Raw genomic sequence first — 16119 nt, 5'->3', positions numbered from 1 at the left:
ATCTAAATTCTGTAATTCGAACTCACGAATAAAAAAATTTCTTGAGACTTATTTCGTTACTTATATCAATCAATCATTATATGTTATCAAAGCATAGTTACGCCAGCAGCGTTTCTGCTGTTATCAGGGGTTATTAAATATTTTAATAAAAAAAAAACAAGAACCCCTGCAAATCTATGCTACTGTATTTTATCGTTTTCTGTCTAAGTTTTAGGTCACTTGGCAACTTTGTTTTTGGTGGTTTTACCAGTGTTGCCAGATATTGTAATTGGCAACATTTCAAACAGTTTTTGGTGCTGACAAAAATAAGCTTGAAACATAAAAACTTGGAAAATTTTGGTTAAAGGAATAAATACATACACAAAACATACCTTACGTACTTTGTGTTATCTGGTGAAATTTAATGAGATTTCTGCTGACAAAGGTATTTGCAAATCTGGCAACGCAAATTTTATTGTTTTTTTTGATTCTGCTAGAGTTGTGGGCTGTGGCGTCTCAAGCAGTATTTTGCTATTCTGTAACAAAATTGACTGAAAGTCTGTTCACTTGAAATTAGCTTAATGAGTAAGTATGCATGTTTCTTTAAGATGCTGCAAGAGTAAGAAAACTACATTCAAGACAGTGCTGTCTTATGTAGCGACTGGTCAATATAAATGTTTTTCCTATTGTACATAGAAACAGCTATACAGTGGCCCAGTGACTTTTTTAAAATATTTAGTCTAAGATTGTAGGATGTGGCAGCCACATCTTACAAACCTAATACTGCATTCTTATATTTATCTTATATAATTAAAAATCTTATTCCTTTTTTAATTGGTATAAAATAACTTCAAAAACCTTTAAGATATTATAATTGCTGTGGCTATGTTTACACTATATAGCGTAATAATAGCCTCAATAGTGTTGCCAGATAAGGAATTTTGCCCTAATTTGAGAGAAGTTTAAAGCTGTTGAAAACAAAAACTTGTATTTTGGAAATTTTTTTTAGTCCTGGGAATATCAAAACCCAAACTTATTCCTAACTCTAACCCTTACCTTAACCCTTCCTAACTTTAATCCTAACTCTGGCAACACCTGATTGTGGAAAAATAGCCCCTTCCTTATATAATAGGCAGAGACAATATCTTATTTGCAATTACGCTCAGAATTTACTTTTTATATGTGTAAGTTAAACATAATAGGAAGTGGCTACGTTTACGGTGCCGTAAGTACAGCCGTTCCATGCCATTTTTTTAATCTTTACGTCGCTTTTACTGCGCATGCACGCTGGTGCGTATTTTTTCTTTTTTCACTTTCTCTTTGAAAGAAAAAGTGAATATATATATAACTGCTAAATTCAAGAGCCTTTGCCAAGTGAGTCAGTGGCGCGTGCGATTTTTGTCTGACTCTTACTCCCAAAGATATGAGTTCGATACTACCAGGAGGTGATTCTTTTTTTAAACTAAATTCAACCCGAAGTGACTCAATCGTGAGGCTACGCATTTTTGTGGCCGTTCAGTTTAGTTTGTTTTTAGTTCTGCCCTGGGTTTTTTTTTTTCGCTGAGACTTTTCGGTCATTGGTCCGCAATGACTTGAAAAAATTCGGTCATTTTTTATTCATTTCGGTCATTTTTAGTCATTTTTGGTCATATATAGTCAATTGAGTATACATTTTTTTCGGACATTTTGACCAAATTGACTCAATTTTTTTCGGACATTTTGCTAAAAAATCGGTCAATGATCGATAAATGACCGAAAAAAAAACCCCAGGTTCTGACCATCACAACGAAAAAACAGTATATGATTAACACAGCAGAGGTCTAGAAAAAGGTAGAAGCGACAAAAAGCGGACGTTATAGGCTAGCGTGCATGATACCGAAACAGGACAATCAGTTTAAAATAGGCAGTGGCTATTTGACCGGCTCCGGTCTTTGAATCTGAAACACTATTTGACCGGTCATGACGTCACTGCATAAGCACTTTTTTCTTTTTCTCTTTCAAAGCAAAAGACGAGAAGCGCCGACATAAGTTCTAAATTCACCACGTATTCTTCAACTCAGTTCGTGGCGCGTAGGGTTCGTCTCTGGCTGCCAATCTAGAGGGGTGAGTTCGATACTATCCAGGAGCATTCTTTTTTCATTTTTTTTTTCTAAATTTTGACCCAAGCGCATTTATGTGGTCAATTTTTAATTTGAGTAGCCTACAGTCCAAGTTAGTTAATAGTTCTCAAGTATAGTTCTCAAGTTAGTTATATATAATACTTCTTAAGAAATGATAATGGTAAAACCATTTTTTAAAGAAGTATTGTATATAACTAACTTGAGAGAAAAATGTAGGGTCGTTCGGCAACACACGTTCACTTATGACGATCGGAAAATTACCAAGAGAAATTCTCAAATTCCAGCAAATTAAAAAAACTCCAACATTATTACTCACATTTGAAAAGACATAAAAAATGGGCTGTAGGCTACTCAAATTAAAAATTGACCACAAAAATGCGCTTCGGGTCAAAATTTAGATAAAAAAAATCAAAAAAAAAGAATGCTTCCGGATAGTATCGAACTCATCCCCTCTAGTTTGGTAGCCGGAGACGTGTCGCACGCGCCACGGACTGAGTTGAGGAATACGTGTTGAAGTTAGAACTTATATCGGCGCTTCTCGTCTGTTGCTTTGAAAGAGAAAAAGAAAAAAGCGCTTATGTAGTGACGTCATGACCGGTCAAATAGTGTTTCAGATTCAAAGACCGGAGCCGGTCAAATAGCCACTGCCTTTAAAATATGGCACGGCCGTAACACCTTAATAAAATTTTTATTAATTTAGAACGAAGAGGAAAAAAAGGCTAGCAACTTTTTCTAAATTCGTAAAAATTTTAGGTGTTACGACCGTGCCATATTTTAAACTGATTATCCTGCTTTGCTATCATGCATGCTATAACCAGTGGCGTAGGCCTACGGTATAGCCAGAAAAAAAATTTGGGGGGCCAAATATTTAATGAATTGAAGAGAACGACAAAGTGTTTGATTTAAGACATCGCCACCTGTGCAATGGCGTATCCTGCTGGCTTAAGCAAGGGAAGCAATAAAGCTGTTGGGGGGTTAGAGCGTTCCGGAAAAATTTTGCAAAATTACACTCAAATAATGGATTATAGCGCTTTCTGGAAACACTTTCAGGGTAATATTTGTATGAAATTTATTAGCAGATAAACAGCTATTAACTTATTAAAGGTAGCTGTTACACACGAACGGGCAAAAACTGCGGCTAAAATTAGAGAACACAAAAAACTCAGCTACACAAAAACTGCACAAAAACCCAACAGAGTAAGCAATTCTGAAATTGCTTCCACAAATTAGTTAAAAGAAGCGTAAACCGGGTAAACTTTGCGCGATTTACGATTTGCAAAATTTATTGGTGTCTTACTGTCTTTCTGTGTGTCTAAAACAAGTCCTGGGAGTTGTTAATAATCAGATGTCTTAGAAAACAATATAAATTTATACAAATTATATTAGGAGCTAGTTGAGCACTCTCTTTTGATACAAACATTATATATATATATATATTATATTTTCAACAAAGGGTTCAACTTCGGAATCCAAACTTTGAAAAATTGGGGGGGGCATGGCCCCTTTCGTGCAAGAAGCAATGGGTAACAACCATGAGAGGAGCTTCGTTTTTTACTAAAGCAGCAAATCCGGGTTTGTTCCCAAGCATAACTGGTGCTCTATCCGTGCATGTAACTTAGAACAAAGTATATTTTTTTCTCCAAAATTTATCAAGGTAATCACGGACCCCCAAATGCTTTCTCACGGACCCCCAAGGGGTCCGCGAACTCCAGGTTGGGAACCACTGCTTTAAAGCATAGCCTATGCGAAGTTTCTATGAATTAAACATGATTTTGTTCCGACATACAGAGCCTTTATATTTCTAATAATTTACTTGAAAAGAAAAGCAAAGTAGGTTACGGTAGCCTAATCCAAAAACTTTTCATGTCATTGTGTTTTGTAAATGAAAAGAACACTTCAAATTTATTACATATATTAGTAGGCTACCAACGCAAACCTTTGCTTTTTGTTCTAAATAGACATAGTGGCTCAGAGTAAGTTTTGAGTAGCCTACCGCAATCGTTTCAATCTTAGAATATCGCAGCAACAAAATTAGTCGAACAACGCTACTGCTGGCCAAGCTTCTTTAACAACATGGATTAACTGTCGAAAATATGTAGTATCAAAGAGTGATGCAAAATTAGATCAGCGAGTCATAATCGCCACTGTTGCATTGTGCGGGGACATTTGTTATTGATGAAATATATCCATCTGCGATCACCAGCGCTGTAAGTCTTGTTTGTAATATGTTTATTTTAACAAAGTGTTAATCCGAAGTGCTAATTTACATCGGCTGGCAATATTGTAGTTTTTATGTCGATTCGATGTTGTCGGACGTTGAATCGTTGTTAAAAAGGAGAACTAGGTTAGTTGACATCCAAGAGGAAAACATTTTTTGATCATATTTTGCAAAAATTATGCTTCTTTTAGTAATGTCCTTCACATCATTGAAATACTTATTTTATTACCTCGCCGTCATCGTCAACACAATCATGTCGAGCGTTGTTTTTCGTTGCTAAAAAGAATTCTAGGGAGTGGCGAACTTCTTTAAAATCAGCCACATTGGAGACTCTCGTGCGAGTGTCGTTAGATGGTCCCGCAGTAATTCGTTGTCGTTCTCTTCAATTCATTAAATATTTGCCCCCCCCCCCAATTTTTTTTCTGGCTACGCCACTGGTTATAGCGTGCATGATAGCAAAGCAGGACAATCAGTTTAAAATATGGCACGGTCGTAACACACAAAAATTTTATGAATTTAGAAAAAATCACTAGCTTTTTTTCCTCTTCGTTCTAAATTTATAAAATTTTTATTAAGGTGTTACGGCCGTGCCATATTTAAACTGATTATCCCAGTGGCGTAGCCAAGGGGGGGGTTTGGGGGTTACAACCCCCCCTTTGGCACGCGTGTGACGTCATGATAGTGAGAATGATGCTTTCAGTCTAAAAAAAAACTGCCTAATACAAAACTGCATTAAAAGAGCGAGTTTTGCCAATACCAAACATTCAAACATCTCAGCCAGGAATTAGCAACAAGAAAACATAGAGACTTTATAGCTTTATTTCCGAAAAATGCCGAAGAAAACATGATCTTATCCTTTTGCTATGCTACCGGACAGCACCATTTTACAGGAATATTCATACCCACATTTTTGTTGAAAATGCTCTCAGAATGCACCAAATTTAAAGTAATTTTTCAAAATTTTCTGGGGGAGGCCCCCAGGCCCCCCGCTGCCGCCGGGTGGTCAAACCCCCCCCCTTTCAAAATTCCTGGCTACGCTACTGAATTGTTTTGTTTTGGTATCATGCACGCTAGTCTATAACGTCCGTTCTTTGTCGCTTCTACCTTTTTCTAGACCTCTGCTGTGTTTATCATGTAGCCTACTGTTTTTTCGTTGTGATGGTCAGAACTAAAAACAAACTAAACTGAACGGCCACAAAAATGCGTAGCCTAACGATTGAGTCACTTCGGGTTAGAATTTAGTTTAAAAAAAGAATCACCTCCTGGTGATATCGAATTCACATCCTTGGGAGTAAGAGTCAGACAAAAATCGCACGCGCCACTGACTCACTTGGCAAAGGCTCTTGAATTTAGAAGATATATATTCACTTTTTCTTTCAAAGAGAAGGTGAAAAAAGAAAAAATACGCACCAGCGCGCATGCGCAGTAAAAGCGACGTAAAGATTAAAAAAAAGGCATGGAACGGCTGTATTTACGGCGCCGTAAACGTAGCCACTTTCAACATAATAACATTTTGTGAGGTGTTCAAATTTACAATCATAATGGTATTGCTTTATCATAAAAAATTGCCATTGTTGCCGAATTTCAAAATTTTACGTCATGCATTGCAGTTATTACTAGATAAATTTTGAGTCTTTTGTTTGTGCAGCTCGGGAAAAAAGTTGACATATTTTTTCTCATGTAGAAAGTCATTAAAAGTATTCAGCAGCAGCAATCTTTTTAAAGTCCTCTTTATTGCACTCAGATGGAATTTTTTTCTTGTCATGAATGTGAATGAAGCTTATAGCCTAACGTACCTGAATCAAAAGCATGCAAATTGTCTTTTTAGACAAAAAGTAGAAGAAGTAGCGGTAGCACGCATTACTTTGGTAAGAGTAACGGGTAGCGTGCTACTTTTGTAAATTGGTAGCGGTAGCGCATGCTATTTTGGCCCAAGTAGTGGGTAGTGCGCTACTTTAAAAGTAGCGGGTAGCGCGCTACTTTAAAAGTAGCGTGTGCCCACCTCTGTATATGACTTATGAATAGCGTCGGTATTTATGGTGCTTATGTGTAATTCGTGGGACCCCAGTCGCAAACCAAAGTTTATTTTTTGTTATCAAAATAAAAACCAATATGATCTTTCTTTTTATTTATTTCCAGTTCACCACAAGTCTTCTGCACACAAAGAAGCCAGCACCATGTTCAATCGAAGGCCGCATAGTTTTATACCATCCTTCATTATCATTCTTCTTCTAATGAGTGTTGTATATGTCTTGTACTTGAACAACACCCTGCAAGCTAAAGTTTATGTGATAGAAGCAAAGGCTCGTAGATATAAGTCTCAACATCAATCTTTGACATCTCGTCTGCAAGGTATAATTCTACTGTTTATGTTCTTTAATGATTGTTTTATTAGCTTAAAACAGTGGTTTTCAACTTATTTTGCTTGTGGGCCCCTAAAACTGAAAAAAGTTGGTGGTGGCCCTCTACTGATATGTTATCATAACAATAGATTAGTCTATGATAAACATTTCATAAACTATTTTGACAAGCTGCCACTTTATTTTATGTTCATTATTGAAGTTGTCTCTTTGAAGCTTGAATCTTGTAAATTTAACAATTTTATAATGTCATTACACCAATATCACCAGAGTCCAATATTGAAGATAATGGAAACTAAATGAGGCAAGTAGCATGGTTAAGTAGGAGTTACGTCATAAGCGTTCATTCAGGTTAAGTTTGTTTACTGATTGTTTCTCTTATTTGATCTCAATGGAAATAGCACAATGGCTCAACGGTTTAAAATTACTGGCTTAAAATCAGGGTTGTGGAGTCAGGCGAAAAATATATGATTTCGACTCCTCTGTCTAATATAACTAGCCGAATCCAGACATGCCAAACTCCACACTCCACAGCCCTGCTTCAATGTTAAAACTTATACCTAGTACCAGTAGGTCTGTCTTATATTTTTATATGATATCTTTCGCTTGTTGTAGCTTTTAACCCTACCTGTATTGGGTCTGCTACTATTCGGTGAGTTCCTAACTTCTAACCCTAACTCTAAAACGGCAATGATAATTAAGCTACGGTACCCGATAATTTAAAAAAAAAATTGAAAAAATCCCCCGTTAAGGGAACGGACTCACCGAATCGGACTAACCGAATCGGACTAACTGAATCGGACTCACCGAAACGGGCCATTCCGCCTGTATTCTGTAGCGACGCTGGGCTTTATGAGGACGCCCCACTCTAGTAGTGAAATATTTCTCAGAAGGAATTGTGCTAGAAATGTGAAATTTCTTGACTTTTAGTTTTTGTTCTTTGCGAATTTTATAAACCTACACTGGTAATTTTTCTACCTTCCTGCCCTTCACAATAAGCGTTTCGTCTCATGTGGCTAGACATTTTCGTGCAATGCTAGAATATATAATTTAATGTAAGTGCAATATAAATTAAGGATGTGCCGATTAATCGGCAGGTATCGGCAATTTTGGAGAATCGGAATCGGCATCGGAAAAGATTGCCGATTCTTTCCGATTCTTTATCAAAGTTTCCTGATTAAAAGTAGCACGAGCGCGTGGAAATACCGATTAAAGTACGGCTTCTTTGAACAACCGCATCAGCATCAACTAGCATTCGGAGAGCGGTAGTCTAAATTATGACGATTGTCCGCCATTTTGTAAACTCTTGTTTAGTAGGCACGAGATCAAAATACTTTCTTTTTTTGATATGACGAAAAACGTTCAAAGAGAAAATCAGACCAGATAAAATATAAAAGTTGAGTGATTACACAACGGTTGGAAGTTAATAGAGAAATGGATTATTACGTAAGTTATTGGATTGCAGTATGCGAGGTGCTAAAAGCAAGAAGAGAAAAGCGAGGGAGTATAAACTGCAAAGAAAATGAGAGCAACTGTCTGAAAGATTCAAAACGCTTTTAGAAAAAACAAAGGGCGTCAATGGAAAACAACGTGTGAAGTTGCAAGTTATATCTTTTCAGACGCTGAATTGCAGTGAATCACTTAGTAAACCCGTGAAAAAAGATTACCCCGTTTACGCAATAATCACTCGATTGTTTGTTCAACCTATGAAACGGACTATGTTACAGCCAAATGCTGTCCCAGCTCTAGTCGGCAAAATTAGGGAGTTTTCTTTGAGCTGTAGAATATACCTTAATGCAGACGGGTCATTCCATGTCAAGTGATCCAGAAAAATGGCATTTTGTAACCCACCCTCTCAGATTTCAATGAAAATTCACACACTGATAAAACTTTTCTTCCTGATTTCAAAAAACTAATTTTTTTTTAAATCGGTCAACTAAAACAAAAGTTACGGCCACTTAAAGTTGACTGGTTTTTGTGATCGCTGAAGCGTAAAATCCATTTCGCTTTCACAAGTTTAACTATAGGAAGAGATTTCTCAGCTTGTAAGAAATTGTACTGATTGATATTTTCAGGTATTGTAGGACATATACTTCTTAAGCCTTATCACTCAAAACTAAAGCTCTTGACCATCACCTTTGACCTTTAACCTCATGTTTATTAGTAGCCCCAATTGTGCTCAATCATGCGGAACATAATTTTTGATCATAAATAACTCATGGTGCTCACTAGTTACAATCACATGCAATGTATCATTTTAAAGGTATTTTCAAGGAGAATTGATATCAGAAATAAAATTAATGGCTTATTGAGTATTTCACCTCACAAAGTGAAAACAAAAGCTTGTGTCTGAAAATCAGTACTATTTTTAATTGCAACTGCAGTTTATATGCCAAGTTCCACTAATGATGTTTTGTATGTTTATAATTTAAAATAGGCTCATTAAATATTATAATTGAAGAAGATTGTGCCAAACAAATGCAAAACCACCCTCCACACCTTCAAGACACCCATTTGAATGCCCCAAGCTCCCAATTTCCCTGGACACAACCACCCTATGGACAAATCCCACAAAAGCGACCAAGCTTGTGGCTGTGTGGGGGGAGGCCATGGCTTGACCATTAAACAACTTGGAATGGCTCCTCCTCAATGACTTTCAGGGAGAGGAGCCAACAACAAGATTGTGCCAAAAATTTATGTTTTTAAACTAATATGGATCCTGCTACTTAAACATTTTAAGCCATAGATCCATCTGAACAACAATGATAAATTCTAAATTCCAGAACAACATTTTGTCACTTCGGGTACGGTACCTACTCTTTCTTGAACTAATTTTCCACAACAAAACTAACACATCAAAAATACCATACAACAATACACTGAATAATAACATAAGAGTTTACAAATGGTTATCTAAGGGTTAGAATCGGATAATTGGACAGCGAAATAACTAAATATATATAAAGATTAACAAATATGTAAAGAGACTCAGTCAGAACATCTAGCAATAATGCAGGCATTATATATGAAGACACATACTGCACATATGCATATAAGTTGCATGTGTGCATACATACACTACCTGCCATTTATGGTCCGCTATACACATACATATGATGTAACTGACTTGTTTGCTGAACTATACAATATTTTGCTCTGATTATACATGTATCATTGAGCACTCTGAATCTACCGTATTGGCAATCATACCAGATATATATATCACAAAGTGAAACAGATTACATTATAGATTCATATTTTATTAAGTTCTCTAGTGTTGGTTTTGTCCTGAGGAGCTCATCAGAAAAGAAGGAGAACTTTATGCTAAAAGGAGAACTTAATTATATGGATCAAGGCTATAATGTGATTGGATCCACTTTGTGATATTATGCTCTGACTCTTGTCATCGAGCACTCTCATATATTCATAAGGCAAGATTCACCATGTATATATAATTATATATGTACAGCGGTGAATCTTGCTTATACACGTATATATATACTGAAATACATATACCATAGTCTTATAGTCTACCCTACACACATATATATAAATCAAACAATGAAAATTATTTGATACAAGCATCTAACAAATACAATGATACTAGAATTGTTGAAAAGGAGCGATCTTCCTGGCATCAGCACTACCTGACTACTCACTATTGGTACATATCAGTTTTTGATTAAGTCTTTGAAGCTGTCTAACCTCAAGGCACGCACATTGTTTTTTTTATCAAACAACACAAGAAAAAACACAAGAACTTAATGTTTAGTAATTCAGCAGCAATCAACGTCAGCAATAAAAGTTAGCATTATAATTTTCAAGCAATGTGACAAGAATCCTTAAATTAAATATGAATTTAAACTAGAAGTTCTACAGTATAGTATCGATGATCACAATAAATTGGTCTTGCTCTAGCATAAGAAAAGTTGTAGTAAAATGCAGCCATTAATGTTTACAATGATACAAGAAAGCCTGAGTTATCCTTTCAATTGATTGTACAGGCACTTGGTACTGTCCACGCGAATTCACAAGTGTTGGTTGAGTGATTGTGCAGAGTATATGTTGAAATGGTACCCAGCATGTATCTTGCCTTTCTGGCCAAAAAAATGAAGATGATGGTCCTTTGGGATGCATAAATTCTAGGAAAATATCTTCATTTGTTTTGTCAACCCGTTGTACAATGCCAATGTACCAATTTTTGTCATACAAAGCTGAAACATACTGTCCAATGTTGATGCTTTGTGCAGCAGTGTGTTGTTTTGATGGGTTGATATCAACTACTAGTGCCAATTCACTGTCATTGCTGATGCGCTTCATGCCCAGTTGGGTTGCAGTAACAGGTTCAAAGTAATGGAAGGCACGAGTTCCTTTTATTGTAACTGCATTTTGATATCTCTCTTCCAGTTTAATCCGTTGTTTGGCTAGATCTTCATGAGACAATTTGAAGAATGTAATTTTAGTAAGAGATTTTGAGCAGTATGCCATCATTGCATCAACGGTGAGAATCTGATCACTGAAAGGACGTCGAAGACTCTCTATTGCAGTAGATCTCTTTACTGTTCCACCAATACCATCACACGGAGACTTGCCGTGGCTGGTAGCGAAAAATGACCATGATCCTTTTACACCAAACTCTTTTTCATGTTGGCATAGATTATAAAAACATTTTCTATTTATATATTGAGCGGCACAACCGTCACTGAAATATTCAACACACTTTAGTTCTGGTAGCAATAGGTGCAAGAAGTCTATGGTTTTGCACTGGATTAGATAAACCATAACAGTGTCATGTAATAATTCACTCGAAAGAAAGCAAAGACTGGTAGTTATCGGTTCTCCAATGCTGTTTCTGTAGTAGCAAACTACGGGATGCACTGAACAACTGTTGTGTGTCCAGTGATACCCTTGTGCTTCATCCTGTATGTGGAAAGAGAAATTTTCTGAAAAATCCATCAAAATTAATGCAGTTTCTTTATCTAAATTTTCTTTTCGTTTTTTAAGGTAATTGGTTTGTGATTTTGAAATGAAATGATGTGGTGCTAATCCTATTAGTTTTGAGATAACAAGCTTGATATAGTCTGAAACAGATAAAGATTGTGTGATTAGGTCTGTTCGATCAACAGATACCCATTGCTTGAAAGAAATTTCTTGATTGAGATCTTCAAATTTCTCTTGCAGCAATGTTTCAACTACACCAAACCCTGGACAGTTTGGACAACGCTGGAGCATGCAGTCTCTGTTTTCAACATCACATACTGATAGCGCAATCAACTGTTTGTAGCTTTCTTCAATATGCGCTGCATATAACAACAAAATTGTGTTTTGATGAATGGTACATACGCATAGTCGCATACACTGTGGGTACCAGATGCTCCTGCACTGACACACCACTTCGGACGAAGTGTGCAGAACTTGGAAAATCCCAAATTGATGTCAGCGTTTTGCTTTTTAAATTCAGTGTATACCGGTAGTTCTTTCAGTGTGCAAAGTAGCAGCCTTTTTTGTTCGTACCTTTTTTTACCAAGGCTTATTCGATCTTTCATTCCAGGCATAATTCTACTGTTTTCGTTGTTGTTGTAAAAGTCTTTTACGTTTTGAATCACTTCCTCAGATAGTGTTTTTCCTTTTCGTGGTGGCGGTATTGAGAGAATACCACTTGTGCTTTCCAGTTGATGAGCATGTCTAACTAGTCTTTCACTTACTTCAAATACCTCAGAAACCTTTTTCCTTGGCCAGTTATTTGGAGCCATTGTTAATACTTGTATTTTATCTGCCCTTGTAGAACTGTTGCAGTGAATTTTTTCTTTCATTTTTGCTATCATTATTTGAAACGACTCTTGATTATTTTTTTCTCTTTCAACAATACAATTATTGTTTTCTGTGAAACACTCATTATCAAAATCCGTACGTAAAACTTTAGTTAATTCTGATTGTACTGTTTTGTTTATTTTTGCCAGTTTTCTTTTACCATAACTGGCTTTGCTGGTTGAGGGAATGCCTTGAAGTTTCACTGGTGATTCACCCAAATTGCCTAAACTTTCATTTAAATTGTTCAATGAGTCACCACTGACACTATCTACCTGCAGTGATTGTATATCGCTTTCACTAGATGAAGAAGCTGTTTCAGAAGTATCTATAAATCGTTGAATTTTCATTCTGCAATTGGAACAAAGTTTTTTTCCAGGTATGAGTTTTAATAAAGGCTGACAAGATTTAACTTTTTCGTGCCAATCCAGACTGATAGTGCGCAAACTTAAATTTTGCACAGGTTTTCTATGAACTTTGAAAACGTCACAGCAAGTCTTCTGCTTTGATGAATAAGTATCAATATACTTATGTCTATGGAACATACAGATTGTCTCAAGAATGCATTCTCTTTTATTCTCATCTGCTACTCGAATATGAAGTAGACTTTGCTCTTCATCATTTAGATTTTTTACAAAAAGTAGTTTTGTTTTTGATATAAGTACTTTCTCTTATGACATTCACTATCAAGCAATACACCTACACTACACTTGTCCATTGTACCTATTAAAAACATATGTATTATTGAGTTATTGACCACTAATGAACAATATAAAGTTGTTTCCCTTAGTTTTTCATGTAAGCTAACATAATTATATTATAACTTATCGTTATTGTTAATAGACAAGTTATGTAGAAGGTAAGTTTTGTTGGTAAGAAGGTATGCTCACCCACTATGGTGTCAGGAGTGATCTGTGAAGCATTCATCACATTTTTGTGTCCTAACAACAAACAATAATTCTGAACGTGTTCCATTGAGCATGACTTTAGGGAACCAGGATTTGTACGAGGAAGCATAATTATGACATATATCATAGATTAGTTTAATACTCACTACATATTAACTTAATTAAATATATTAGAGAAAACTGCTTATAAACTTACAAACTATATACCATACACATGAGTCAACACGACTGGTTGTTAGAAAACAGAGTTGTGCTGTAACTTTCTGTTTCAATAAATATTTGAAAACCTTAATAATCTCTTATTCAATTGATGGGTATCAAAAACTGGTCGAAATAATAACTTTTAGACAAATGATGTTGGATTTAAAAATTTCATGTGAAATACTCAATAAGCCATTAATTTTATTTCTGATATCAATTCTCCTTGAAAATACCTTTAAAATGATGCATTGCATGTGATTGTAACTAGTGAGCACCATGAGTTATTTATGATCAAAAGTTATGTTCCGCATGATTGAGCACAATTGGGGCTACTAATAAACATGAGGTTAAAGGTCAAAGGTGATGGTCAAAAGCTTTAGTTTTAAGTGATATGGCTTAAGAAGTATATGTCCTACAATACCTAAAAATATCAATCAATACAATTTCTTACAAGCTGAGAAATATCTTCCTATAGTTAAACTTGTGAAAGCGAAATGGATTTTACGCTTCAGCGATCACAAAAACCAGTCAACTTTAAGTGGCCGTAACTTTTGTTTTAGTTGACCGATTTAAAAAAAAATTAGTTTTTTGAAATCAGGAAGAAAAGTTTTATCAGTGTGTGAATTTTCATTAAAATCTGAGAGGGTGGGTTACATGGTCTGGATCACTTGACATGGAATGACCCAGACATTTTTAGTTGATGTTATTGCATTTTAATTTACGTGCCTTTAATTTTGAATATTAAAAAGCGGAAATGTTCTTTGTAATTATTGTTTAATCGTTGTAAAGTTTGTAGTCACTGAAAGTTGTTTAATGTTAATTTACTAAGCAGAGAGAAGTGAACTCCAAGTATATATAGGCCTATTACGCTTAATGCGTTCAACAAACAATCGTGTAATTGCGCAAACGTAATCAAACCAGCTACCCGGTAATCTTCACGTGTTCGTCGTCGTCTGAGCTTCTGGGGCCGAGGGTCTATCCTTTTACCACCCCAGATTCACGATGTTCCCGGACTACACTGGAAGGCTGCTAGAGAGCAGCCAGTCTTTAGTTTCATCATCCATGACGCGCAGACCTTCCACTCCGTTAGGTGGCTTGAAGATGGTACAGTCATTGATGATGTGGTCTGCGGTCTGTTCCTCGGCACCACATTCACAGGAGGAGGAAGAAGCCATTCCCCATTGGTGCATGGTTGAGCGGAAAAGCCTGACGCCCGTACGGAGACGGTTGAGGCGCACCCATGCCTGTCTCTGTAGTGTCAGGCCGATGGGGCGTGTGTCGGCGTCGGGGATGAATGAATGGAGTCTGGTGGTGCTTGCTAAGCATTAAGCAACAAGATTGTCTGCAACTCTGCGTTCGAAAACAATAGTAATTTCTTCACAAGATGTTTTTCTTTTTTCGCCTATTGATGCACTTTGAATGCAAGGCTGGTGTGTTACTTTTTTATGGGTTTTTGTATATTCAATACCGCTGCGTTCATTTTCTTTTACACTCTAGTCTTTTTCTCTTCTTGTTTCTGGCACCTTCTTGATTCTTGAATTCTGCAAGAAAAATACTGCAAACTGCACAAGATAATATTTTGCACACTGCATTAAGCTACGTTTATTTTGCACTCTGTGAGCAATGGCGATTTTTCTCTTTTCACTGATTTCCGCGACAAATAAAACGCGTGTCTATCACCACTTTGTAGCGTGCAAGAAGTAAACAACTACCGTAAAAAATCACGCTGTCTAGAGCAGGCGACAAAGTGAACGCTTTTAGACACTTCAAAGGCAGCGCCTTGTAACAAAATCGCAACCACTTGTAAAGCGCCAACTAAAAGTGCTCAGCTTTAATCATTTAACCAAAGAATCGGAATTGGCAAATATTTAAGAATCGGCATCGGCAAAAATTCTGTAATTGGCACATCCCTAATATAAATGTTAGTGCAATTTGAAATGTAACAACGCCCAAAAATGCCAAAAATGCCTTATATTTATGAGAAAAATTATTATATATATATAATAATTGATTGTTTAGTTTAGCATTACTTTATGTTATAATTCAAACATTTCAATTTTGAAGCTATTTTTGGGAAAGTAGAATAAAAACCGACTTTCTGACGTCTTTTCATCTCGAACACTTTTTTCCAATAAATTTGTTGGGTAAAAATTTAATTTCTTAATGCACAATACACATCAATGGCTATTATCTTGTAAAATATTTTGGCTCTGTGATTTTCATAGCTCCCATTATTAACGATTAATTAGCACGGGGCTAAGATAGCCCGTGACATGCTTTCTGCATATGAAAACAGCTTTTATTAAGATAGGGTAAAATAGCTTGTAGGACCGCTGATATGTTAATCAGAATGTATCTGGAAATATATAAACACTTCTCCTTTGCAATTTGGATTTCACCAAAACTATTCGATTAATTTAGCAATTACTCACTTAGGGCTGCGATTTTTGCCTTTTTCGGCAACCACGTTGCTCCACACGCGTCGTCTATTCGACAATTGCCGTGCCTTAGGAAAAAGAAAAGAA

General features: G+C 36.2%; 1 protein-coding gene and 1 pseudogene across 3 annotated transcripts in view; one reads left to right on the top strand and one right to left on the bottom strand.

Moving 5' to 3' along the window:
• The first annotated feature begins 500 nt into the window (after positions 1–500).
• Positions 501–16119, top strand: part of LOC145765014 (uncharacterized) — a 62056-nt gene continuing 46437 nt past the window's right edge. For 2 of the 3 annotated variants that reach the window (XM_082576746.1, XM_082576745.1), the window contains exons 1-2: positions 501–564; positions 6457–6669. In XM_082576746.1, the coding sequence (XP_082432872.1) occupies positions 561–564; positions 6457–6669 (217 nt within the window). In that variant the 5' untranslated portion in view covers positions 501–560. Of the gene's footprint in view, positions 565–6064; positions 6186–6456; positions 6670–16119 lie in introns of those variants that run through there. The other variant, XM_082576747.1, reaches the window with a different exon arrangement.
• On the bottom strand, positions 10588–12835 carry LOC145765681 (uncharacterized; annotated as a pseudogene).

The sequence above is a fragment of the Aplidium turbinatum genome, chromosome 2 (genome assembly GCF_918807975.1).
Source record: "Aplidium turbinatum chromosome 2, kaAplTurb1.1, whole genome shotgun sequence".
NCBI lineage: Eukaryota > Metazoa > Chordata > Ascidiacea > Aplousobranchia > Polyclinidae > Aplidium > Aplidium turbinatum.
The sequence above is the reverse complement of the archived record's forward strand: the minus strand, read 5'-3'. Positions and strand labels throughout refer to the sequence as shown.